Genomic DNA, 27,659 nt, shown 5'->3' with positions numbered 1-27,659 from the left:
CGAAATGAACAGCTCAGTAAACAACCTATAACCTATATTATTATGACATGACAGAATAGGAAACGAACGAGCATGAAGCTACAGATAAAAATGGAGGCCACACTCAGAATACCTACTTGAAGCACAAACTAAGTATCACTATCTCGCTCTCTGTGGGCAGACTCGCTCTTTCTAAATAAACAAAAAATATAAAATTGCTCAAATTCAATGAAACCAATGTAAAATCTTTATTTCTTGACATAGGTATCATTAAAAATGATAAGTGTAATTACTGGTAAAACGTTTTAGGAAGAAATTACTGTAAAAAATGTGAAAAATGTTTACAATGATCCAATGTCGGAAATCACGAAATAAACACTTACGCGTGGAATCTTATGTCACTTCCAGGACACCGCGTACTACCGCAACCACGCACTACAAAATTTTGCACCAATTCTTGTGATAAAACAATTATTATTTCCTGTAAACAATCTCAAACGAAATTAACTGCTTAATAAACAAAATAGTAAACAACCGCCATGATGGGCCGGATTGGGCCGATGTTGCCACATGGTACCGATTACCCAGGAATTGGGATTGTAATTCCCTGATTCGCCAACACATTAAGCCTAAATGGCCGACAATTTTGTGATTTCATGAAGCTACAGATAAAAATGGAGGCCACACTCCGAATACCTACTTGAAGCACAAACTAAGTATCACTATCTCGCTCTCTGTGGGCAGACTCGCTCTTTCTAAATAAACAAAAAATATAAAATTGCTCAAATTCAATGAAACCAATGTAAAATCTTTATTTCTTGACATAGGTATCATTAAAAATGATAAGTGTAATTACTGGTAAAACGTTTTAGGAAGAAATTACTGTAAAAAATGTGAAAAATGTTTACAATGATCCAATGTCGGAAATCACGAAATAAACACTTACGCGTGGAATCTTATGTCACTTCCAGGACACCACGTACTACCGCAACCACGCACTACAAAATTTTGCACCAATTCTTGTGATAAAACAATGATTATTTCCTGTAAACAATCTCAAACGAAATTAACTGCTTAATAAACAAAATAGTAAACAACCGCCATGATGGGCCGGATTGGGCCGATGTTGCCACATGGTACCGATTACCCAGGAATTGGGATTGTAATTCCCTGATTCGCCAACACATTAAGCCTAAATGGCCGACAATTTTGTGATTTTTTATTTAACTAGGAAATCTTAGTTTCAAATATTAATTATTTATTTGTTTAACTTCTGATTTGGTTAGTGAATTGGCTATTTCGAAGAATTTACAAGGAGATTTAAATCAGAAGATAGCAATACTACAGTTCACACTAAAAAGAGAGGTAGGGCCGCAGAGAGCGAGATAGATATAAGTAGGTATTTGACTCAAGTTTTTGTTCCAACTCTGCCTTCCATTTTTATCTTTAGCTTCATGGAAACGAGTACTTTTTTTTTTCAATCCCTTCCTGGCCTGGAAATTGTACCATTGGCCGAATACTTGTAAGTTGTCAATATTCTTTCATGTCGTTATAGTTCCAAAATACTGAACTGTCCTATCGATGACATTGACAGCGGGGCGCCACCGTCAATACCAAATCGCTGGTTCCGATTTTTGCCATGTTGGAAACCATAAAGTTGAACGATGGTAGCGCCCCCCTGTCATTGAGTTTGGCGGGACAGTTCAGCGTGGGTAATAAAATAAAACGACCCTACAGTGTTGCCAGTCGGGTCTTGTCTTGAAATTTTGACCATTCCATGAAGACCGAAAAGTGACCGGTCGTATAAAATCGTTTCATGGATTTGCGTTTTATTATCGAAAAACATTCGCTAAAACTCATTGTCTTTAACAAATAATAAATCAAATTCATGTTTATATGCAGTTTATGACATAATTTTTAAATTATTAAATCCAAAAAAAAAAAAAAAAAAAAAAAAAAGGCACCGACAGTTCCGCGTTTTCTCCTCAACAAGCTACAACACCAAGCTCTCTCCACTGCTCCGAGGAACCGGTCACAGACTCAACCACAACAGAGTTATTATTTCTGCGCTCCCCGCCCCCTTCGTCTCGCTCTCCCGCTCGCGCTGCACCCCGCATCGCGCCGTGTCGGCGTACGGTATCAAGGGTCCGCACAGGGTTGCAACCCCATACCGTCCGACACACATATAAAATGTGGCTTATGACTTATGGTAAAATAGTTTAATGGTCTCCATAAATTTACACATTCACACTCATGTTGGTTCTGTCCAATCCAATAGCCACTGTAAGCAGGCCAGATCTACACCTTTCTCACCACCTGTAAAATAAATACAACGTCTTCCTTTTGATATCCTGTAACTCTAGGGTATTAATACGACCACATCATAATACGATCGAATGGCATATTTAACATTTTTCAATTCATTAATTTTTTTCATTTAAATTTTTCATACAAATTAATTCGCCAAAACCACGACTAAAGCCTGGTCCGTGAGCACCATGAAGCTATAGATAAAAATGGAGGCCACACTCCGAATACCTACTTGATGACATAGTGATGCACAACCTCACTATCTCGCTCTCTGAAGCTAAAGATAAAAATGGAGGCCACCCTTGGAACAAAAACTTGAGTCAAATACCTACTTATCTCTATCTCGCTCTCTGTGGGCCAACCTTTATTTTTAGTGTGAACTGTAGTATTGCTATCTCCTTATTTAAATCTCCTAGTAAATTCTTCGAAATAGCCAATTCACTAACCGAATCAGAAGTTAAACAAATAAATAATTTAATATTTGAACTACGATTACCTAGGTAAATTAAAAATCACAAAATTGTCGGCCGTTTAGGCTTAATGAGTTGGCGAATCAGGGAATTACAATCCCAATTCCTGAGGAATCGGTACCTTGACGTGGCAACATGCATCGGCCCAATCCGGCCCATCCATCATGGCGGTTGTTTACTATTTTGTTTACTATGCAGTTAATTTCGTTTGAGATTTTTTACAGGACCTAATCATTGTTTTATCACAAGAAATGGTGCAAAATTTTGTAGTACGTGGTTGCGGTAGTACGTGGTGTCCCGGAAGTGACTTAAGATTCCACGCGTAAGTGTTTATTTCGTGATTTCCGACACGAAACATTTTTCACAGTAATTCCTCCTAAAAGGTTTTACCAGTATTTATTACACTTATTATTTTAATGATACCTATGTTAAGAAATAAAGATTTAACATTGAGTTTCATTGACTTTGAGCAAATTTATATTTTTTGTATATTTAGAAAGAGAGCATCTGCCCACAGAGAGCGAGATAGTGATACATAGGTTGTGCTTCAAGTAGGTATTCAAAGTGTGGCCTCAGTTTTATCTATAGCTTCATGTTGATTCCAGACACGCAAAAGACAACTATAAAAAAAGTAATTTCCTCTAGGGCCTGTCAAAAAAGTTTTATATTCTGTGACCGTCTGTATAGATAATATTACCGTGCCGTCTGTCTTCCTTTAATGACATTATAGTTCATTTATATAGTTCCAAAATCACAGATATGGATTAGAGTAGATACAGCAAGTTGATCGTCAAAGCGCGCCATTCCGATATGTCCAAATGGACATACATGGTCGAGTGATGTTCATGTAATCCGATTACAACAATCGGTTACGATGATTTTACGAGGACAGTAGTACGAACACGGGAGAAAGAAGAAATTATTTACGGATTGAGAATTGTAATTAACAGCACAAGTAACAAATAATTAATTAGAATAAAGTAGCAGTAGAAGAAGTATAAAGTAGCATTGTTTTTAATACATATCCTGCGATGTACTCTTAAGAGTTAAAACCATGGTCCCTGTATGTGGTGCACTCATACCGATCCCAAGGAACCGTACTTACTCATAACAATAAGACACACACTGATGCATGTATTCATGCACTTGACAAATTTATGTTTTGAAACGCTGGTAGGGTAAAAAAAAAACGAGATTTGACGATTTGTAAGAATTAATTTATTTTAAAAAGGTAAATAAAGATGTTTTTGGTTTTGTATTTAACAAATTATCAGTTTTATCGGAATTAATTAATTTTCGAATCGAGTCGCACGATATCATTCGATGACTAAAAAAAAAAAAAAAAAAAAAAAAAGGCACCGACAGTTCCGCGTTTTCTCCTCAACAAGCTACAACACCAAGCTCTCTCCACTGCTCCGAGGAACCGGTCACAGACTCAACCACAACAGAGTTATTATTTCTGCGCTCCCCGCCCCCTTCGTCTCGCTCTCCCGCTCGCGCTGCACCCCGCATCGCGCCGTGTCGGCGTACGGTATCAAGGGTCCGCACAGGGTTGCAACCCCATACCGTCCGACACACATATAAAATGTGGCTTATGACTTATGGTAAAATAGTTTAATGGTCTCCATAAATTTACACATTCACACTCATGTTGGTTCTGTCCAATCCAATAGCCACTGTAAGCAGGCCAGATCTACACCTTTCTCACCACCTGTAAAATAAATACAACGTCTTCCTTTTGATATCCTGTAACTCTAGGGTATTAATACGACCACATCATAATACGATCGAATGGCATATTTAACATTTTTCAATTCATTAATTTTTTTCATTTAAATTTTTCATACAAATTAATTCGCCAAAACCACGACTAAAGCCTGGTCCGTGAGCACCATGAAGCTATAGATAAAAATGGAGGCCACACTCCGAATACCTACTTGATGACATAGTGATGCACAACCTCACTATCTCGCTCTCTGAAGCTAAAGATAAAAATGGAGGCCACCCTTGGAACAAAAACTTGAGTCAAATACCTACTTATCTCTATCTCGCTCTCTGTGGGCCAACCTTTATTTTTAGTGTGAACTGTAGTATTGCTATCTCCTTATTTAAATCTCCTAGTAAATTCTTCGAAATAGCCAATTCACTAACCGAATCAGAAGTTAAACAAATAAATAATTTAATATTTGAACTACGATTACCTAGGTAAATTAAAAATCACAAAATTGTCGGCCGTTTAGGCTTAATGAGTTGGCGAATCAGGGAATTACAATCCCAATTCCTGAGGAATCGGTACCTTGACGTGGCAACATGCATCGGCCCAATCCGGCCCATCCATCATGGCGGTTGTTTACTATTTTGTTTACTATGCAGTTAATTTCGTTTGAGATTTTTTACAGGACCTAATCATTGTTTTATCACAAGAAATGGTGCAAAATTTTGTAGTACGTGGTTGCGGTAGTACGTGGTGTCCCGGAAGTGACTTAAGATTCCACGCGTAAGTGTTTATTTCGTGATTTCCGACACGAAACATTTTTCACAGTAATTCCTCCTAAAAGGTTTTACCAGTATTTATTACACTTATTATTTTAATGATACCTATGTTAAGAAATAAAGATTTAACATTGAGTTTCATTGACTTTGAGCAAATTTATATTTTTTGTATATTTAGAAAGAGAGCATCTGCCCACAGAGAGCGAGATAGTGATACATAGGTTGTGCTTCAAGTAGGTATTCAAAGTGTGGCCTCAGTTTTATCTATAGCTTCATGTTGATTCCAGACACGCAAAAGACAACTATAAAAAAAGTAATTTCCTCTAGGGCCTGTCAAAAAAGTTTTATATTCTGTGACCGTCTGTATAGATAATATTACCGTGCCGTCTGTCTTCCTTTAATGACATTATAGTTCATTTATATAGTTCCAAAATCACAGATATGGATTAGAGTAGATACAGCAAGTTGATCGTCAAAGCGCGCCATTCCGATATGTCCAAATGGACATACATGGTCGAGTGATGTTCATGTAATCCGATTACAACAATCGGTTACGATGATTTTACGAGGACAGTAGTACGAACACGGGAGAAAGAAGAAATTATTTACGGATTGAGAATTGTAATTAACAGCACAAGTAACAAATAATTAATTAGAATAAAGTAGCAGTAGAAGAAGTATAAAGTAGCATTGTTTTTAATACATATCCTGCGATGTACTCTTAAGAGTTAAAACCATGGTCCCTGTATGTGGTGCACTCATACCGATCCCAAGGAACCGTACTTACTCATAACAATAAGACACACACTGATGCATGTATTCATGCACTTGACAAATTTATGTTTTGAAACGCTGGTAGGTTAAAAAAAAAACGAGATTTGACGATTTGTAAGAATTAATTTATTTTAAAAAGGTAAATAAAGATGTTTTTGGTTTTGTATTTAACAAATTATCAGTTTTATCGGAATTAATTAATTTTCGAATCGAGTCGCACGATATCATTCGATGACTGCAAATGCAGTACGATGATACGATTACTTTTACGTTGCGGCAATCACTAAAATTCGCTAAAATGACACTAATGACGTTTAAAAAGTGGCACGCTCGGCTTCATACAATTTTTGACACATGCTGCATCTATCCATATCTGTGTCCAAAATACTGAACTGTCCTATCGATGACACTGACAGCGGGGCGCCACCGTCAATACCGAATCGCTGGTTCCGATTTTTGCCATGTTGGAAACCATAAAGTTGAACGATGGTAGCGCCCCCCTGTCATTGAGTTTGGCGGGACAGTTCAGCGTGGGTCATCTATACTTGCTCAGTGATGACATGCTGCATGTGTGTGTGTGATTGTTTCTCAGATTATTGTTTGTTTACGTTTACGTCATGTTTACATTTTTATCTAAATAGAGACTTACCTATATTTGCCTAAATTTAATTTCATAACAAATGGACGAAGCGCGCTGTAGGGCTCGGCATGCGCTCGGCATGCTACCAGTCGCAAATGTGCCGCAGTGACGAAACGGATAGTGTGTTCTGTGTTGTCTAAAAACAGTAACCGTGCCATCTAATAATATGGCATGTAGAAAATATTGTGCTGTCTTTGGTTGCATGAATTCCTCATTATCGCACCCAGAAACAACTTTTTTTAAATTACCTGGAAACACCGAAAGGTAAGGCTAAGAAATCACTTTCAGTTTTAGGTATTTATTTATATGTACTTCAATGCCAAAATTTTAACATTATAGTCTTTTTCACCTAAGATGATCCGTATGACACTTTAAGGTTATCCATGTTACGCATACTACATACGCAGAATATTCTTGAAAAAATATTTGTATTTTATTAGCAATATAATAAAAAAATAATTAACTACTTGTCTTGAAATATGTAGTACAATCTGAGTCTATTGTTTATATTTTAATTAAATATGCTACATAATATATTATACATATACATAAATAATATATAAAATATATAATAAATAAATAAATACATACTTAGATGATAGTTATTGTTAGACTTAGGTAGGCGGTTCAAGATAGCACAGGTTATATAAAAAAAATATGCTTGGCTGTGGGCTTCGCCGCAAAAAGAATGGAGATACAAATGAGTGCCAAGTTAATATATGACAAATCCTTTGGCTAGATTTGACTTCATCATCATCATTTCAGCCACAGGACGTCCACTGCTGAACATAGGCCTCCCCCAATGACTTCCACATCGCACGGTTGGTAGCGGCCTGCATCCAGCGCCTTCCCGCTACCTTTATCAGGTCGTCGGTCCACCTTGTGGGTGGACGTCCCACGCTGCGTTTTCCGGTACGTGGCCTCCATTCCAGAACCTTGCTGCCCCATCGGCCGTCAGTTCTGCGTACTATGTGCCCTGCCCACTGCCACTTCAGCTTGCTGATCCGTCGGGCTATGTCAGCGACTTTAGTTCGTTTACGGATCTCCTCATTTCTGATTCGATCTCGTAAAGATTTGACTTGACCAGGTTTTATTACATCAGTCATTTTATAAAGTTACTAGCTGTGCCTGCGACTTCGTCCGCATGGAATAATTACTTTGGGTAGGTAGGCACTTTTAATAATTTAGTCTAATGCCCGTTTTCACCACCAATCCCCAATTTTTAAGTGACCTCTATGAAAACAAAATGCCTGTTATGCGTTACCATAGGGGTCACTTAAAAATTTGGGAATTTCCCTAGGATCCCATCATCAGACCCTGACTTGGTGACAGTAGTATCACATCGAGAGAAAAAAAAGTTTCATCGTTCTAGCTTCAAAAGTAACGAATTTCCAAACAAACTTTCATCCCTTAATTTTATTACTCCCTTTTTAGAAACTTTAAATGACATTTTTATTTCTGGCTTATCAAAAGCCTAAAAGTTTCAAGATTCTAATTCTAATTCCTTCATTTAACCTTTCATCCCTCTTTTAACCCCTTACAACCTCTTTTTCGCATTAAAAATAGCTTATGTCCTTTCTCAGACTCTGGACTGTCTGTGTTCCAAATTTCATTCAAATCGGTTCATACAACCATCCATCCCCCTTTTCAACCCCTTACATCCCCTTTTTAGCAATAAAAAGTAGCCTCCGTCCTTTCTCAGGCTCTAGACCAGTGGTTCCCAAACTTATTTTGTCTACTGCCCACTTTGAGAATAAATTCTTTTTAGCGCCCCCATTTGTAGTCGAGAGTCGAGTGCTCCTAGTAAATAATGCCTCCCAAGCCTCTACACAACGTCCCGATTTTTTTTCTGGGTCTCTTACCGCCCCCCTTTAAGCCTGCAGCGCCCACAAGGGGGCGTTATCGCCACTTACTTTGGGAAAGACTGCTCTAGACCCTGTGTACACAATTTAATTCAAACCATGTTCATGCAACCTTTCATCCCCCCTTTTTTTTCTCAACCCCTTACAACCTTAGAAATAAAAAGTAGCCTATGTCCTTTCTCAGGCTCTAGATTATCTGTGCACCAAATTTCATTCAAATCGGTTCATACAACCATCCATCCCCCTTTGCAACCCCTTACAACCCCTTTTTAGCAATAAAAAGTAGGCTATGTCATTTCTCTGGCTCTAGACTATCTGTGTACCAAATTTCATTCAAATCGGTTCAGTAGTTTTTACGTGAAAGCAAGTACTTTCATATAACCTTTCATCCCCCTTTTAACCCCTTAAAACCCCTTTTTTGCAATAAAAAGTAGCCTATGTCCTTTCTCAGGCTCTAGTGTACCAAATTTCATTCAAATCGGTTCAGTAGTTATGACGTGAAAGAGAGACAGACAGACAGACAGAGTTACTTTCCCATTTATAATAGTAGTAGGTATTATAGTATTATAAGTATTATTAGTATAGATTCAACATAATATTTTTTAATTCTGATAAAAACTGCCGCGCGCCGCCGCCGACACACCGTTGCAGTTGGACGGTTGTTTAGGGCGTATTACTGGTTTTTTTTTTATGGGGACACCACTTATTTTATTTTTGATTTAACTTTATTTTTATATTTCTACTAGCTTTCCGCCCGCGGCTTCGCCCGCGTGGAATTTTGTCTGTCACAGAAAAACTTTATCGCGCGCGTCCCTGTTTCAAAAACCGGGATAAAAACTATCCTATGTTCTTTCCCGGGACTCAAACTATCTCTATGCCAAATTTCATCAAAATCGGTTGCGAGGTTTAAGCGGGAAAGCGTAACAGACAGACAGACAGACAGACAGACAGACAGACAGAGTTACTTTCGCATTTATAATATTAGTTGGGATTATACTATGTATAGCAAATATAATAATACATAATTATATTGGGATAGTTTTAAAGATCTGCTTGTAACGGTTCCAAAAAAAAATATGGGGACCCCCCTATTTTTTAACTTTTTTTTATTTTTTCCTACGCTTACACACACTTACCGAGCTGGATTCCAAATTTCATCCTTCTAGGTCATCTGGAAGAAGGTTAGAATTAGGTACTATGAGTCAGTCAGTCAATACCAAAATTCACGACTTTTTGACCTTCATCTTTATAACCGTTTGAGCTAGCTTCATGAAATTTGGGCTTCTAGGTGTCCTTATAATTTAAACATGTAGTTTTATGTGTTTATGTTAAAGATGTTTTGAGTTAGAGAAGGGTCAAAAGTGGCACCAAATGGTTCGTGTAATATTACACTCGGCGCTGGCTAGCCAGTTCCTTTGCTTGAACTTGGCTTGACACGCTACCGCGTGTCTATATGAATAGAAGACAACAAATTGCGCTACCTACGCTTTATCTCGGACCATCTTGGACCAGTGCGAACGCGAATGCCGTCTGCTTGACACGTGTATGTGAAAGCAAACATGACTTTGTAGCCTTGTAACACCCGTATTCACAAACATTACTATGAGGAGACCTTATAGTGCGCGTGGACACATAGGTTCCCGAAAACCTAGGTAGACAATACTTGAGTGGCGAAGTGACACACACGAACCAATCACAGAGCTCTATTCAACGCTGTGCGTTTGACTTCGCTGCTTTACATAAGCAAGCATCGTTTGTGAAATGTGATCACGGGTGTCTTATAACAAACAAGTAGGTATTTTTACAATTAGTAGACCGGCTAGTGGCGGCCTGCATCCAGCGCCTTCCTGCTAAAGCCTGGTCCGTGAGCACGTAGAATTTTGTCCAATGACCCCTAGCTACCCATCCTTATCGCTCGCGCGTAATTATGTCGCTGTCGCGCTGCACACTCACTGCGGGCGCCCGTCGCACAGTCGCGACAGCAATATAATTACGTTTTTTTTTTCAGATGTCATCAATGGTTGCTACTGATCCATCGAGATGATTTGAAAGACAAATCTAACTTTGCTTCCTACCGTGTTTGTGAAAAACATTTTAATGTGGAGGATATACTACAATCGTCAAACCGAAAACTTTTAAAAAAGAATGCCCTGCCTTTGTTGATGCTGCCAAGCTTAGTCAGTACTGTCCCAGAAGATTCTCTAAAAGAAGACAAAGAAACTCAAACTGCTCCGTTGGAAAGAAAGGAAAATTTTACACAGACTAAAAAGGCAACGAATAAAACTTTTGCTCAAACCTCAAAGAGTCTCTCTAGTAACACTCCAAGGATAATGAAATTGAAGGCTGAACTCCGGCAATGCAAAAAGAAAATAAAATTACTCGAAACTGAAAATAAAAAACAAAAAGCTGAAGAAAATACTTTCCATCGACTTTGCGATAAATTTTTGACCGACAAACTGGCTCTCCTGATAAAAGCACAAAGTAAACTAAAACAACATGGAAAAGGAAATCGATACGATGAGGACTACATCATTTACTGCTTAAATTTATACCACATCAGCCCACAAGCATACGAGTTTTTGCAAAGTGCGTTATGTCTTCCCTGTCCTTCGACATTGTACAATCAACAGCAACGTCACAAAATAGACTCACTGCCGATGGGGCAATAAAAACTTGGGACTGCGACAGCGCTTACGTATCTCATTCATATACAGTATACACTATACAGGTCTTATGGGGAGGCGTAGTATTGCAAGTGTATCGTTTATTTAATTGTTAATACTATAAGTAGTTAATACCTACCTACTATTATGTGTAGAAATAATGAAGTAAGTAATAAATAAATATTTAATAAATACGTCATTTTATTAATTAATTTAATAACGAATACTTATTACCTGTAATACGGGTTTCTTCGGAAACCTATCTCAGGCTCCAGTCTCTCACACACAGTGTAGCATAATTAAGGATTAATTAATTAAATATAAATATTGTGTAACATCTTAAATGTAAATATCAATCAATGTAATTGATGTTATGTGTGTGAGAGATAAATAAAAAATTTATTATTATTTATTATTACTTATTATCCTAAAATAAATACACACACCTGCACATTTAGAAGAACGCAAAACAGGAGCTATGCGGAAAACCAGCGCAATTACCCTACTAGGGCTAGCAGAAAAAAAAAGCATAAAAAATTGGGCAAAGTAAAAGTTGTCGGCTTTTGTTCCGGAGGTCCTCATATTTTTTCTTTCAGCAATCATTTCCAAGATTCCATTTCTACTTGTCCTCAGTCTTACAGACGCAATTGTTTTGCGCATAATATGCAATACTCCTTATTACCTACTATTATGGTTCAGAGCACTTTATTCCAGGGTTTTGCTTTATTCTATTTCTTTCTGTAATGTACTAAAATTTTGATGACTATGAGCGTTAGATTTTTTACGTTTCTCAATTTTTTTGCAGTTTTAAATATACCCTGTATAAGGAGCTAGGAGGGACTGAGGGAGGTACTGGGTAACTAAAATCTATGCACTCTATTCTATGTAAAAAAGAAAACCAGTTAACTTTTTGTTTCTTTATTCTCATTTGATGGGTAGAAGCTTACATTATACGATAGATCTTGTACTCGTACTTTTTTTAAATATTTCCAAAATAGGCAAGTCACTAAGATAATAACTAATAAAACACCAACGATTCCTCCGATAATGATCCAAGTTTTGGGAGATTTTGAATCACTTGTCACTTTAGGTTGATCCTTAAACCAAAACAATTTATTTATTGTATTTAGGTATTATTATAAATTACTTACATTCATTCGTTATAAGGGTATAGGTAGTGTGTCTTAAATCCTATTGGTGTTTGTCTAGGCACTATTTAATTAATTATGTCCTACTTGGTTTAGTATCAAAACAAACAAACCCTTTATAATAAAATTATTTGTATTTATTTTACTTACTTGATTGGTAGGCTGGCAATTATTTTCATTCAAATAAATAATAGCAGGTACAATGCTTTGATTGTATTTAGTGCAATGATCATCCAAATCTTTTATGACACACTTAATCAGAAGCTCATATAGCGCGCAATCTTTGTCAGTTTTCTGAAATAATAAAAATTCACCGTTTAATAATCCAAAAGTGCCTTTTTTGTAATACCAGTACAATAAAGCACCAAAATAAATTCCTACAAAAAATGGTTGAATCAGTTTTATGCGACTTGCAACTTTTACTGGAATAGGGCACTGTGCATCTAGCACGAAAAACTTTCGATTTCAAATCGCCATCAAGAGATTTAGCATGAAAACATAAACAGCGCCCTTGTGAACGTGACGTAAAGTAAACTTAGTATGAGAAATGGTAGCACAAAACTAATTTTGACAATCGAGATCGTCACATTATCGTTCAATTCGAAGTATCGAATTTTGTCGAAGACGCAAACGATTCGAAGACGAAAAATGTTCGTCCTAGACAGGGTCTCGGACTGGGCCGGAAGGGCCCGGGTGGCTGATCGCAATCCCAAGGCCCGAGACTAGATCATGGTGATGGGATACTATCGAAAAATACTGAGATACACAAATTGAGATAAACAAACTATAAAAAAAAAATTACAATACTAAAATAAAGTGACATAATAAGTAGGTAGGTACTAATAACAAATAATAATATAAATCAACATTTTTTTTAAAAGAGTAGAACTTTCAGTTAAGCAGTTAATGACTCGATCGTAAAAGCTGCTGTTTTCGTCATCCTTGATTAGATCCGATTCTGTATTTAATATAATTAACGAATCTAACAGTTCTTGCCCCAGTAGAGAACGAATAAAAAAAAACAAAACGAAATATAAAATATAGGTAGAACCAAGAGGAAGTCACTAGTCAAGAACCAAAAATAAACCAAAACGGACAATGGTAACTATTTTACCACCAACATTTAATAATTTGTAGTCATGAATGGATAATGGTAAATTATTTACCACCCAAAAAACTACCCCTTCCCCTATTTTTTTATAAATTTTGATCAAAAATATGAAATAAGTGACCCACAATTACCCAAAATCCACTTCAACTTTGTAAAAGAAATGCATACTAGCTCGCATTTGAATAAGGGTTAATGCGCTCTAATGCTGAAAATCGTCTCTCACAAGTCACTTGCGTGAATGAAATTATGAGAATTACACAATATGCAACATACAGTATGAGTCACGTTAAAGTGTACATATGAAAATGGGTGAAACTAGACCTATTTTTATCGACAAAAAAGAGGTCAAAATTTTTTTGAGTTTTTTTTTTTTGAATTTTTTAAAGATTTTTTTTCTTCCAGTTACTTATTGTAAAGAAATCGTAATAACTTTGAAACTAAGAGGTATATCCTGATAAAATAAAAACAGTAATAATGCTAAATAACAGGCGATATTAAAAAAATACATAAAATACTCAGAAAATGCCAACAAATAATAAAAAATGATACTTTTTGAAAAAAAAAACCGCTTTTAAATTCGTGTTTTTTTGGTTATTTGATAAATTTCTCCAAAAAATGCCTCTATAACCGGTGGTTTTTATTACTTTGTATTATTCTCTATCGTATTACCTTTGTAAAACCAAAAATCGCATGTCTCTATCCCTATCACAACGTTTGCAATGATCGTTTGAATTAAGCCTCTCCGGGCGCGCCATTCAACGCTTCGTTAACAACGAAACTGAAAATGGCTCTAGATTTGTAATTTTGATAAAGACAAGTTAGATTTCAAATAAAAACAAAAGATTTCGAAGTAAAATAATCATTTTATAAAATTGTCCCTACCTGTAGCGGAGAATAATGTTGTGGCAGGCCTTTGTTCAAACGATCATAGCAAATGTTGTGATAGGGATAGAGACATGCAAGTTTTGGTTTTACAAAGGTAATACGATAGAGAATAATACTAAGTAATATAGTACATTTTCAGGGTATTTTATGTATTTTTTTAGTATCGTCAGTTATTTAGCATTATTAATGTTTTTATTTTATCAAGATATACCTCTTAGTTTAAAAGTTATTACGTTTTCTTTACAATAAGTAATTGGAAGAAAAAAAATTCTATAAAAAATTTCAATAAAATCTAAAAAAAAAATTTTGACGTCTTTTTTGCCGATAAAAATAGGTCTAGTTTCACCTAATTTCATATGTACACTTTAACGTGATTCACACTGTATAAGGCGGTGTACGTGCTGATATTCATGTTATACTGTGATAAAAGTTTACATGCACATGGTATGCAACTTTGACAGACGTCCAAACCACTTCCGGAAAAACACATGGCATCCTTTGCTGCCTGGTCTAAGTCTTAAACATCTTCGTCGTTTTGTGAATATGAATCTTGCTTATGCTGCCTAGAAGAAATGTGCTTTACCCAAAATATTGCAGTTCCGAATTCATCGAGTTTTTAACCTCATCGCCCCAGAATGCTTGGTGCCGTGTTAGCTAGATCCAGAAAACCGCGTAAATTGCGAATTTTACGCGCTTTTTCCTCAACCTTACCTCAGCAGATCCGTGGTTTGCATAGTCAGATCCGTGGCGAGATAAATTAAAACAATTTTTTTCACTTCCTATTATATTAATTTATGAGGGTGCCTCATCGACAAAATGGTTTATTTTTCAGTCCTCTTTTGCCAAATAATTTTAGTTTTCTTCTGTAATTAAAAAAAATAGCCACGGATCTGACGTTAAGAACGTTTCTTCCAGGAATCAGCCGCGTATGCTTGGTGCCGTGTTAGCTAGATCCAGAAAACCGCGTAAATTGCGAATTTTACGCGGATTTTCCGCGACCTTACCTCAGCAAAAAAGTCCCAGTCCTTCGAAATCATGACAGACTCCTGTAGGGTTAGGTGTAGGTTTCTTGCTTTAGTTTATTTAATAAACAGCGGAATAAACACTATTATTATTAATAATAATATAAGCCCCGCAGGGCAGCTTTGTGGCGAGCTGTTGGTGAGTAGCGACACCACGGGGCCAGTTGTTAATCTGAGTGCTCCCGAGATAGTAGGGAATTTAGTGCAAGAACCCCTCCACTTTGGTATAGAAGGCTCATTTTTGCACCAGTTGTTCTTTGGATGCTCCTGAGTAGATTTCCGTCGGTAGACATCGGGAGCCCCCCCTGTGGTAGCAGGTGGAGGGGGCTAGAGGTACTGGACACAATGCCCTAAACCAGGGTTTCTCAAGCTTTATTTCGTCGGGGCTCCCCGAACCAAAAAAATCGCTCAAGAGGGGCTTATTTTGATAAAGGGTTAATCACAAAATTATTTTACTAACTATAGATCTTGTGCTACGCGGGTTGCTTAGGGATTTTTTGCAACTGCTCATAGCATGTTCCCCATATATATCTACACATTGACCCGTCTCGACGTCTCTGGATGCTGTAACAGATTAAATCAATCAGCTTATTAAACTTTACAAGAGAGGATTTTAGGGCTCTTACACATGAACACGATACCACACGATACCTACGTCGTCGCTTCACGCTGCGAAGTAGCATCGCGCATGCAACACTCGTATCGTGGAAATCTACGACATTGTACTTATAACTCAATGTCGTCTGTCATCCTTCAATGCGACATGACACGTACCGAAATACGCCGTCTGGGACCTCCACCCCCAAGGATCTACGTCCTTATAAAGGTATGTAAAGCCTGGTCCGTGAGCACGTAGAATTTTGTCCAATGATCCCAAGCTACCCATCCTTATCGCTCGCACGTAATTATATTGCTGTCGCGACTGTGCGACGCGCGCCCGCAGTGAGTGTGCGAGCGCGACAGCAACATAATTACGCTCGAGCGATAAGGATAAATTCTACGTGCTCACAGACCAGGCTTTAGCAGGAAGGGCGCTGGATGCAGGCCGCCACCAGCCGGTCTAAATGGAAATTATTGGGGGAGGTCTATGTTTAGCAGTGGACATCCTGTGGCTGAAATGATGATCGAAGGAGGAGTGTAAGTATTATCGTGCTTGAGTAGTGAGTTTCTTCGATATAGATGACTAGCTTTACGCCCGCGGCTTCGCCCGCGTGGAATTTTGTCTGTCACAGAAAAACTTTATCGCGCGCGTCCCTGTTTCAAAAACCTAGACAAAAACTATCCTATGTCCTTTCCCGGGACTCAAACTATCTCAATGCCAAATTTCATCAAAATCGGTTCAGTGGTTTAGGCGTGAAAGCAAGACAGACAGACAGAGTTACTTTCGCATTTATAATATCAGTTCTATACTGATATTATAAATGCGACTCTTGACAGAAGGATAATCATAAAAGGGTTCCGGTTTTTCTCTTGAGGTGCGGAACCGTACAGGAAAGTATTTTTACAATGGTCAAATTAGCAGTGTAACTGTGTCATACCCAGTTCAAATCAAAAGGTTCACTCAACATAAAATATGAACTTATCATGGCGCTTTTGATGGTGATCTCTTTCCATCAGGTGGTTTCGTTCGTTTCGGCTGAAACGAACGAAACGAAAGACTTCCACTGCTGGACAAAGGCATCCCCCAAGGATTTCCACAAAGACCGGTCCTGCGCCGCTCGCTTTACTTACACTCTATAAACCTGCGAATTTTTTCACGTTGTCGCAACAAAATGACGCTGATTGGAGTTTTTTTAGAACACGGTGATATGTTTTTTATTACTTCCTGATCAAAATACTCTTCAATAAGACGCGATTCATTACAGACCATTCCAGACCTGAAAAAAACTACATTGAATATTGAAGACTTATCTTGGCGGGAAAGATAAGTAAGGTATATAATTAATATTATGTTGTCTTGTTTCAATTTTTTCCATAGAGGATCTTTTCTGTTAATTTTCACGTCAAAATTACTATTTTAATTAAAATTAATTTTAATACGTACCCCGGAATATTGTATGGACGACGTAGAGCATAATTACTTAAGCACTTATATCTTTCGCTCTTTATCGTCTGTAAATATAGTACAATTTTATTAATGTAATGTTATGGCAATGTAATGTTTTTGGTCGCCAAAAATTTTTGGTTCTCCTAATTGTAAAATGACACAAACTTATCATTGATTCCGTAAGGCTAGGCGCAGACTACCGACTTAGTTGGCCGATAGTTGGGCACGATTTTAATTTGTATGAAGAATCGGCCGGTACCAAATCAGTGTAATGTGCGCACTCTCAGCCACTCTCATACAATATGTAAATACTGATTAACAGCCCGACTCAACTATAGGGCAAATAAAAGTCGGTAGTCTGCGCCTAGGCTAATTAATGAGGCCTAGCTAGCACAGACTCAGTTAAGACATGGTAGTTTTAAAATCATGGTTATCTTCTATCTTCTATATGTATAAATAAAAATGAATTGCTGTTCGTTAGTCTGATTAAAACTCGAGAACGGCTGGGCCGATTGAGCTGATTTTGGTTTTAAAATGTTTATCGTAGCCGTAGTCCAGGGTAGGTCTAAACGGTGAGCAAATAAGGAAAAATTGCGATGGCTTATTTATTGCCTTTAAGGCGGAACAGAGTTCGCCGGGTCAGCTAGTAAAAAAAAATAATCGGAGGTAGACTTACTTTAATGTTATCTTTGCAATTGATTCGTCTACTATTAGTTGAATTTTTTCCATTAATAGGGCTGTCTGTAATAATAAAAAAATGACTTGATTAAAAGATTTTACCCTATTGAACAGACGAAAGTACATCAATAGCTTATACAGTGGTATCTTATGCAGTCGTTGTGTTATTTAGCATAAAATACTTTTGACTGTACCTTGTAGCTGCTACCTAGCTATTACCTTTAGCTAGCTATATTTTGCGTGAAATTTTGTCTGTCACAGAAACACTTGTTTTAAAAACCGGGATACAAACTATCCTATATTCTTTCCCAGGACTCAAACTAGTTATCTCTATCAAAATCGGTTCAGTGGTTTAGACGTGAAAGCGACATAGACAAGCATTTCGCCCTAGGTTCACTATTCTATTATTACACACTCAGGCAGGACTCATGAAACGGCATTTCTTACACATGGCCCCTAGACTGTAGGTACAACAAAATACTTGCATCAAATAAAGACATTACACAACTTGTTTCGGTAACGTTTAAAAAACGTATTATAGAATGGATACGACACTTTAGAAAAGTTACTCCAGACAATTTACTAAGTAGTTTCTCTTAGCACATTTACTTATTCACTTACACACAAAATCACATTTACACTATCACACACGTACATTTTTGTTTTGTTTTTCTATTTAAAATTAAAGATAAAATTCACTCTAAACACTGATTTAGTCTACGAGTATGTTTTTGAGGAGGAGCCTGACTCTCGTTACACAGGTCAACCTTATATACGAAAGCGGCACATAGATACATTTTTGTAATTGTAAAGTGTTTATTTAATTTAATAATAGTAAAGTAAAAAAGTATTTATAATATTGTAGTAGGGATCACAGATAACTGAGGTTCACGTTTGTGAAGTTAACTTAGTTCATTATTATTAGATTTATCAGTCCACGATTGCACATAATATGTAGGATACAAACCAACACAAAATTAATATAAAAATTAGCAACACTAACCAACACACAAAGAGACTTGAATACTCATAAGTACGAGTAAAACTTCACAACGCCACATCTTAATTACCACGCTATCACACGGTATAACATTAAATGATACTATTTTCCTATTGTATAATTTATTTAGGTATTATTGAAATAAACGTCCCACCAAAAACATTTTCATGTAAAATGTTGCCAAGACGAGTCCATAAAATTAAATTATGGTTTGCATCGTGAAAAAGTTATCAGATCTCATGTAGAGCCAAGCTTCTAACTCTACTCGGCTCGACCTATCTTCACAAACTCTACACATTAGTCAAAATAATATTATGTGGCATAGACATTTTGCCATCATAACTATTGTTCATAATATACAGGGTGTCCCAAAAAGTAGTGTCAAGCCGAAGCCCAGAGGTAGAGCATCACTAGGGCTATCCGAATCCGAAATATGTTCCGCGATTTTTGATAGTTTACGAGATATGATTGTTTTACTGTGCTTAAGCACTTTTTTGTCATCAAAAAAGTGTTAAAAGTGATATCTATTCGCGCCACAGTCATCTGTGATAGGGTACATGCCTGATTTTTTATTATTATTAGATGAATACTAGGCCTAGCTGATTCAGAAGTATTTACATCCATAACACGAATGTTAACTTAAATTCTGCAAGTTGTAAAAAAAAAACTCTGAAAAGTCGCAGTGATTCTGGTAGCCCTAGTGATGCTCTACTTCTGGGCTTCAGCTTCTTCGTATCATCTTCATCTAGGCTTGTAGGTTGCTTGTCGCTTGGCTCGTCTTGGCGGGGGCCACTGCCGTGCCCCCAGATTAAGAAATAGTCAATATTATTTCCAATATTAAATAAGGATAGTACAGGCACACGAACAATAATAATTATTTTAGTGACGGACACATCAACCTAACTCATAATTTTCTGCCAAATTTTCCGCAATACATTCCTAACTTTACATACGTACGACCTACGAAAATTGAGAAATTATAACAAAAACAGCTATAACTCTTATAGTTTCGGAAAAAAGTGCCTGTGACATACGGACGGACAGACAGACAAACATACATGACGAATCTAGGGTTCCGTTTTTTGCCATTTGGTTACGGAATCTTAAAAAAACCTAGGTACTGTGTATTTAAAAAATAGTCCACGTGCCTCAACTCTTGCTGTGCTGTGCTGTGCTGTGCGACCTATACAAACTGTTGAACTGTTTGAAAATGTCAATTAATTATTATTGCATTAAATTGTGATCATATATTTTTGTGGTTTTCCTAAAGAAAAATACTATTATAATATCATCATCATTATTTTAGGCACAGAACGTTCGTCCAACACTGATGACTGAACCGTCCCAGTTACATTGTCGAGGGCGCTGTTGGGGCGCTGTTCATACGCATTTTCCATAGCCTTTTTGTCAAAACCTTTTTTTTCTTATGGCGTCTCTGGGATATTACGGACACAGGGACACAGAGTGACCTGCCCATCACGCGGATTCATAAAAACTTTCATTATTGTCTCTTATTGTCACTTGTCACTTTTCACTCTTTGTCATTCAAAATTTTAGTGATAAAAATAATTTAAATTAGTTACTTTTAAGATTTCAAAAAGATACCTTTGTATGGAAAAATGAATAAATCATACAGGGTACTACTTTTTAGGTAGTACTAGATATTACAAACAAGTAACCTAAGTCTTATTGCGATACAGATGGTGTCTTAGGTTTTCCTACATAAAAACACTACAAGGATGAGAGAGTAGTAGTCTCTAAGTCTTAAATTAATCCAGTGTACAGTAGGTATAGATGACACTGATGAAGTAACAACTGGACTACCTAGTAGATAAGGCTAAATCTATGTGGTATAAATATGAATTACTCAGAAGATACAACCCAATATTGGGAACCTCCTGCTCTTAGCAATAGAAAAGTAAGTAACAAGGGCAAATGCAGCAATAATTGGCAATTGATAAGTATCAAAAAATTATATAGACGCAAGAAAAGAAGCCGAATATCTCGTAGAGATGCTGGAGTCCAAAGTAAAAAAGAAAAAAGAATGAATGTAAAAACTAAAACTGAATGCTGCCCTAATACGATGTGTTCTAAATTAGTCAACACTAAACAGACTAAGTTTGATAAGAAGTCACTGATTAGTCTGTATCGACAAAGAAAGACTTGTAAAACTAACAAAAGGAGACTGTGTAAATGTCGATTTGAAGACAATCCTCATATTAATGAAAACAATAGTGCAGATAAAAATAAGCAATTTGAAATGATACCCAAAAATAACAATACTTGTGAGAAGGGCCTGTGCCCAAAGGGAATAAAACTCAAAGACAAAAATTTTGCTTGCTCTTGCGAGATGAAAACGAAAACAGCGCCTCCTGTAAAATGTACAAATAAAAGTGGCCATAAAGATAATAAATTAGTTAGGAAAAACTCAGTAGTAAAAATAAAAGAAAAAGTTTCTGACATACTTCGAAAATGTTCTAAAAGGATCAAAATAAGATATGGTCGGAATGAAGCAGGTAACTTTAACAAAACCGATGAACAAAGCGTCTGTAAAAACCAAAACAAACATGATATTTGTAATGAATGTAAGCATAAAGATAATACATATTCTAGTAAAAACAAGTCGTCAGGATCACTAACACTTAGTCAAAAGCTCCGCAATAAATTGAAAGCTATACATAAACAATCAACAAAACATCACATTCAAAAATGTGTCGTAGTACAAAACGAAGTAGAACAAACTGGTGATCCATTGTTTGAAATAAAAGTTAACCCAATGGATATGTGTGTATTGAATTCATCAGAGATCAAAGACAAAGTTATATCTCTGGGCCATGAGAAGAAAAGAGAAAAATGCGTTTGCCCCTCACACGCAGTCAAAAGGCAGTACATCCTCGAAAGAGAAGCATGTTTAAGCGGAGCATGCCAAAAAGCGTTAAAACATAAACAGACAAACTTTACTTGCAAGTGTTTGAAAAATAAAGTTTGGACTTGTACAGATTCCACATGTGATAAAGCTGAGCCTTTAAAAAAACATGATAACTGCCTTTGTGTAGATGATTCTTCTAAAGAACATGATAAGCCATTATTTGAAATGCAATTTGATTCCAATAATATGTGTATTATTAATACGAATGAAATGCGTCTTAAAATGGAAGATATCAAAAGGCGGAATAATAAATTGTGTCGTTCAGGTATTTGCAAGGACAAATCTGAAGAACCTAGTACGCGCGTTGTATGTAATTGTAAAAAATCTATGAAATATGATGAATGCGCTGAAGATACGTGCAGGCTCCCACAAAAATGTTGTAAATGTGGGAAACATCGCAATAAAAAAACGATGAGAAATAATTTAGATACGGCTTCTTTAAGAAATATAACATCGAAAGTTTCAGGTTTCTGTGCCCGAATGCTCAAATCAGATAATTGGATCAATCGCCAAAAAAAGAGACGCAAACGACATTGCAGGAGATGTAATAATAGCATAGCTCGAACCCAATCCGAAAATGTACATAAGCGTGATGGTCTTAAAATTATGATAAAAAAGCAAAATAATGAATGTTATGACAACTGTTGTCCGTGTGATAATGGCATGAGAGCTGAAAAACCTAAAAGAAATATGGGTGATATGACTAAATCACCACAAATTACACCTACTAAACCTGCTGCAAAGAAGAAAGTTCGTCAAAGAAATAGAATAATAGTACCCGTCTCCCCTTCAAAATTAAATAAAATACAAGCAATATGTCAGTGTCATCACATTTGTGAATGTGCTTTAGAAGAACATAAGAGAAAAATGAAAGAGAAACAGAAATCGAAAGGCTATAATCGAGGAAGAAGCAAACGAAAGAAAAAAGCTTCTGCCTCTTCAGACAAAAAATGGACGAAGGAAATAGAGAAACGAAAACAATTTGCAAAAGACCGAAACAAAGCTATGAAAGAAGAAAATAAGAGGCGGAAGAATCGAATGAAAGAAGAGATGGAAGTATTGAAATTATTAGAAAGTAAAGACGGAGCTAGAGATACTAATTGTTGTGTAGAAATTTTTGGAACTATATTTTCAATTGGTTTCCATACCATCAAGATTTTCTTTGGTGGATTGTTTAAAATTATTACTGATCCGAAAGGAAGCTACTGGTACACAAGGGAAAGGATGCAAGACCCTCAAGGCACATTAATTTCAATAAAACGATACGTGAGACGCGGTTGGCGAATCCGAAAGTTGAAAATTACGAAATGTATGAACAATTCGGAGACAGTTAGCATTCTCTCTGATACATTTAAGGAGAGTCCCGTGTACCAAGCGTTTGCTGACAGGGGAAAAACTAAAAAAGAGCAAGATACCTTTGCGATGGAAAGTAAAAAAAGGAAAAAAAGGGTCCGGCACAGACAAGATGCAGCAATTTACGGTTGTCGTCATGCGCTACTGACAACGTTACGGAAAACGCCTTGTTTGTGGGTTTACCACGTTTGCCCGGAATTTTACCCGCAATGCTTAAGTTGCTTGGCGTTCACGAGGAATTTCTGGCATCTGTGCCTCTTTGTGCTAGCGTTTGCGTGCTGGACACCGTGTATCGTGTTTTGTGAAGCTATGAGGGGTCTGTGCTGCTGCTTATTGTGTACTGGTTAGTGCGTTGTACAAGTGACTTGTCTGGTGAAATAAGTGAGCATTCTGTATTTTGTTTTAAGTAACTTGAAAAATATATTATTTATCAATGACAATGTACGTCTTTTTTATTTTTAACAACTAGGTATGTATGATAATTTCATCACTTTACAGGATTTTAAATTACGAGTAGTTTAGGGACGAATGATTATGGGACATGAATTCATATTACGATACAATTTTACAGCTAAAATATTTTCTTTATAGAACCTAAAACCATTGGAACTCCGAAAAAATATTGTAGGAGATGAATGACGAAAGGTATGGATGGAATGAATAGTAATACTTAGTCAATTTATTTATTTATTTATTTTAGGAATTACAAACAAATGTGTTACAAAAATTAACTTATCTACTAGACTTATGTATTATTTATGTGGTAACACATCCCACTACGTAATCCACATATTGATAATGAAACCATGTAATATAGAGCGAGGCAATTACAATTAAGGTACACCTTATAAACGCGGTGTAGCTCAACACCAAGAAGTAATTAATATTATGTTCAGACTTTTAATTATTAATTTTGTTCTGTTTTTTTTTTCATTTAATTTATCTTAATTTTAATTTGGTCACTTTGCAGAGTGTCTAAAATATGCTTTTTAAATCTTGAGGAACTCTGGGAAAAATCGATGCTATTAAAGTTCTGGTTGTAAATGGACAACAGTCTATTGAGTGGGGCTCGTAAACCCGCATTGGTTTTACACAAAGGTGTGAAGGTGTTAGTCAAGGTTGTGAAGCGATGTTATCCGAACGATGGAGGTGTCGGACTGGCCGACTCGTGATTCGAGGAACGCGGCTTCAATCCGCGCCGCACTATTGTGGTGAACTCACTACTAGCATACTTACCACGAGAAGCTCTTTAAAAAAAAGGTTATCCTTATCACTGCTCCCAGCCACAATCCCAGCTCAATAAACCGATGCAAGGTTGGTACGCTGTTTCCTAAAAACTGATGATCCCAAAATGATCTGGCAGTATCAAAATATCAGGATTTTTAATTCTTTGGTGCAGCGTCGCCTATCCGTAGCCGAGGTGACCAAATCCCTTTACGTGCTTACGTTAGGTTGACACGCTGCCTAGCACCTAGTTAATGGCGAGGAGAAAGGCGATACGGTTACGATCCCTTTCTGAATTGATAAGACGTGTGTAATTTTGACCTTAATCCGCCTCCTTGTGAAACTGTTTACTCGAAGCCACGCAAAGGTCCTTGTAATTTGTCATTTTTGACAGTCATTACTGCCATTCAATCAAATTAAAATTCCAGTGATAAAAATATAAATTAATTAAAAATATTTGAATCATCATGTTGCTCGTTAGGGAGTGGTGACTGGTGTGAACATGATCTAGCAATGATTTATTGCAACAAAGCAACATCTGTGCTATTCCCAAAGATTGATAAAGTTATACAGGTATATACTTGTCGAATTTCCCATTTATATCCCTATTCATTCGGTGTGGGATATAAGAGCAGAAAGACTCAGAAAAATATTCAATGCAAGGATAACAGTGTAGGATCTACTCTAACTAAAGCTGAATCAGCTTGCACTGAAACTAATGAAGTCAAAACAAACGATGGCTTAAATGAATCCTGTCCTAATACCATATGCAGCGAGGATGCTACTTATAAAACTGCCACTGATACGGACAATTTCAATGAGCAAATAGAATCTACCAAAAAAATATATAGACCGAAGACAAATAACCAAACATGCTGGAGAAATACTGGAGTTCAAAGTAAAAAGGAAAAAAAGATAAGTGTTAAAACAAAAGCAGAGTGTTGTACCACAAAGATGTCCTCAAAATTAGTTAACGCAAATCAGAAAACGTTTAACAAAACGTCTCTAATTAGTTTATATCATAAAAGAAAGATTTGTAAGCCTAACAAAGACAGACCTTGCAAGTGTAATTTTTCAGAAAGTCCCAAAAAATCAGTAAATGGAAAAGATAATCCTAAAGATAAAAATGTGGTTAGAAAAAGTTCAATGATAAAAATAAAAGAAAAAGTATCTGATGTATTTCGAAAATATTCTAAAAAAATAAAATTGAGTAACGACTGGAAAGGTACAGTGAACGCTAACAAAATTAGAAAAGAAAATATTTGTATAGATGCATACAATCAAGGTGAACAAGACATTTGTTACGCATACGAACTCAAAGTTGATAAATGTACAGATAAAACATGTACTCCTTGTAAAAATCGTTCAAAAATCATGTCACCTGTATCTCAAACACTAAGTCAAAAATTACACAACCGGTTAAAATCGATAAACAAATATTCAGCAAGAGATCACATGAAAGGAAGCGTTGTTGTACAAAACGAAAAAGAGCAAACTGGTGATCCATTATTTGAAATTAAAGTTAACGACGTGGATATGTGTGTATTGAATTCATCAGAGATCAAAAATAAAGTTATGTGTCTGGGGCGTGAGAAGAAAAGAGAAAAATGCGTTTGCCCCTCACACGCAGTCAAGAGACAGTATATCCTTGAAAAAGAAGCATGTTTAAATGGAGCATGTAGAAAAGCGTTAAAACATAAACAGACAAACTTTACTTGCAAGTGTTTGAAAAACAAAGTTTGGACTTGTTCAGATTCTACGTGTGAACAAGCTGTGCCATTAAAAAATAATGTAAATTGCCTATGTGTAGATGATTCTCCAAAAAACGACAATAAGCCTTTATTTGAAGTCCATGTTGATTCTGGTAATATGTGTATTATAAATACGAATGAAATGCGAAGTAAACTGGAAGATATCAAAAGACAGAACAATAAATTGTGTCGTTCAGGTATTTGCAAGAAAAAATGTAAAGAACGTAATACGCGCGTTGTATGTACATGTAAAAAACCTATGAAATATGATGAATGTGAGGAAGATACGTGCAAGATCCCACAAAAGTGTTGTACATGTGGAAAACCACATAACAAAAAAACATTGAGAGGCAATTTGGATACAGCTTCATTAAAAAATATAACGTCAAGAGTTTCAGGTTTCTGTGCGCGAATGTTTTGTCGATCTGATAATTTGACCAATCGCCAAAAAAAGAGACGCAAACGAAAGTGTAGAAGGTGTAATAATAGCGTGCCTCGTACTCAATCAGAAAATGTACATAAGCGTAATGGTCTGAAAATTATGATAAAAGAACACAATATTCCACAAAATAACCATGAAAGTGACAATAATTGCTGTCCATGTGATAGTGGGAACGAAAAACAGGGAATTAAAGTTAAGAAAACTAAAGGATCTATGGGTGACACTATTAAACCACTAGAAGAAACTAATACAAAATCAAAAAATGCTTCATCGCCTAAGCCCAGAGTGAGAAAACCGAAACATACTGGTGAGAAAGTTCTACAGTCAGAAAAAGTTGCAAAAAGAAATGTTCACCATAGAAGCGGACTAGTAGTGCCTGTACCTAGTTCAAAGTTAGCAAAAAAATCAAGCAAAATAGTTAAGAAGAAAATACAGGCAATATGTCAATGTCACCATATTTGTGAATGTGATTTAGTGCAACAAAAAAGAAAAATGAAAGAGAGAGAGAAAAAAAAGCGGGGAAACTATAATCAAAGAAGGGCAGAAATAGAAAAGAAGAAAAGGCAAAAGAAAAGTAAATCTGCTTCAGAAGATAGACAGTGGCAGAAGAAATCTTTAGAGAAACGAAAAGAATTTGCAAAAGCGCGAAACAAGGCAATGAAAGAGGAACAAAAGAGGCGGAAGAAACGGCTTAAAGAAGAAATGGAAGTTATGAAATTATTAGAAAGTAAAGATGGAGCAAGACGTACTAATTGTTGTGTAGAGATTTTTGGAGCAATATTATCAGCTGGCTTTCACGCAGTTAAACTTATATTTTATGCCCTTTATAAAGTTATATCAGATCCTAAGGGAAGCTACTGGTATACAAGAGAAAGGAT

General features: G+C 36.4%; 3 protein-coding genes across 4 annotated transcripts; 2 read left to right on the top strand and 1 right to left on the bottom strand.

Annotated features, from left to right (window-relative positions):
* Positions 1-6,585: 6,585 nt before the first annotated feature.
* LOC114361420 (THAP domain-containing protein 1-like) lies at positions 6,586-11,369 on the top strand. Of its 2 annotated transcripts, none has more exons than XM_028316427.1 (2): positions 6,586-6,603; positions 10,537-11,355. In XM_028316427.1, the coding sequence occupies exons 1-2, from the start codon at positions 6,587-6,589 to the stop codon at positions 11,195-11,197; spliced, it is 678 nt and encodes a 225-aa protein (XP_028172228.1). In that variant the 5' UTR covers position 6,586; the 3' UTR covers positions 11,198-11,355. The 2 variants fall into 2 exon arrangements, with proteins under 2 accessions (XP_028172228.1, XP_028172226.1); XM_028316425.1 differs by lacking the exon at positions 6,586-6,603 and adding an exon at positions 6,612-6,930 and having other exon boundaries at positions 10,537-11,369.
* Positions 11,370-11,718: 349 nt separating this feature from the next.
* On the bottom strand, positions 11,719-19,157 carry LOC114361417 (uncharacterized). The gene is made up of 7 exons (XM_028316422.1): positions 19,086-19,157; positions 18,081-18,145; positions 17,402-17,469; positions 17,089-17,234; positions 15,818-15,921; positions 12,490-12,633; positions 11,719-12,288 (listed from the first exon to the last, which is right to left on the bottom strand). Exons 1-7 carry the CDS (start codon positions 19,141-19,143, stop codon positions 12,094-12,096), a joined length of 780 nt encoding a protein of 259 aa, XP_028172223.1. The 5' UTR covers positions 19,144-19,157; the 3' UTR covers positions 11,719-12,093.
* Positions 19,158-20,624: 1,467 nt separating this feature from the next.
* Positions 20,625-24,684, top strand: LOC114361415 (uncharacterized). The gene has a single exon (XM_028316415.1). The coding sequence runs from the start codon at positions 20,941-20,943 to the stop codon at positions 23,710-23,712; it is 2,772 nt and encodes a 923-aa protein (XP_028172216.1). The 5' UTR covers positions 20,625-20,940; the 3' UTR covers positions 23,713-24,684.
* The last annotated feature ends 2,975 nt before the right edge of the window (positions 24,685-27,659 follow it).

This window comes from Ostrinia furnacalis, unplaced genomic scaffold (assembly GCF_004193835.3).
Source record: "Ostrinia furnacalis isolate ACB-3 unplaced genomic scaffold, ASM419383v2 OfSCF5695, whole genome shotgun sequence".
Lineage (NCBI taxonomy): Eukaryota > Metazoa > Arthropoda > Insecta > Lepidoptera > Crambidae > Ostrinia > Ostrinia furnacalis.
This window is presented reverse-complemented; position numbering and strand designations above follow the sequence as displayed.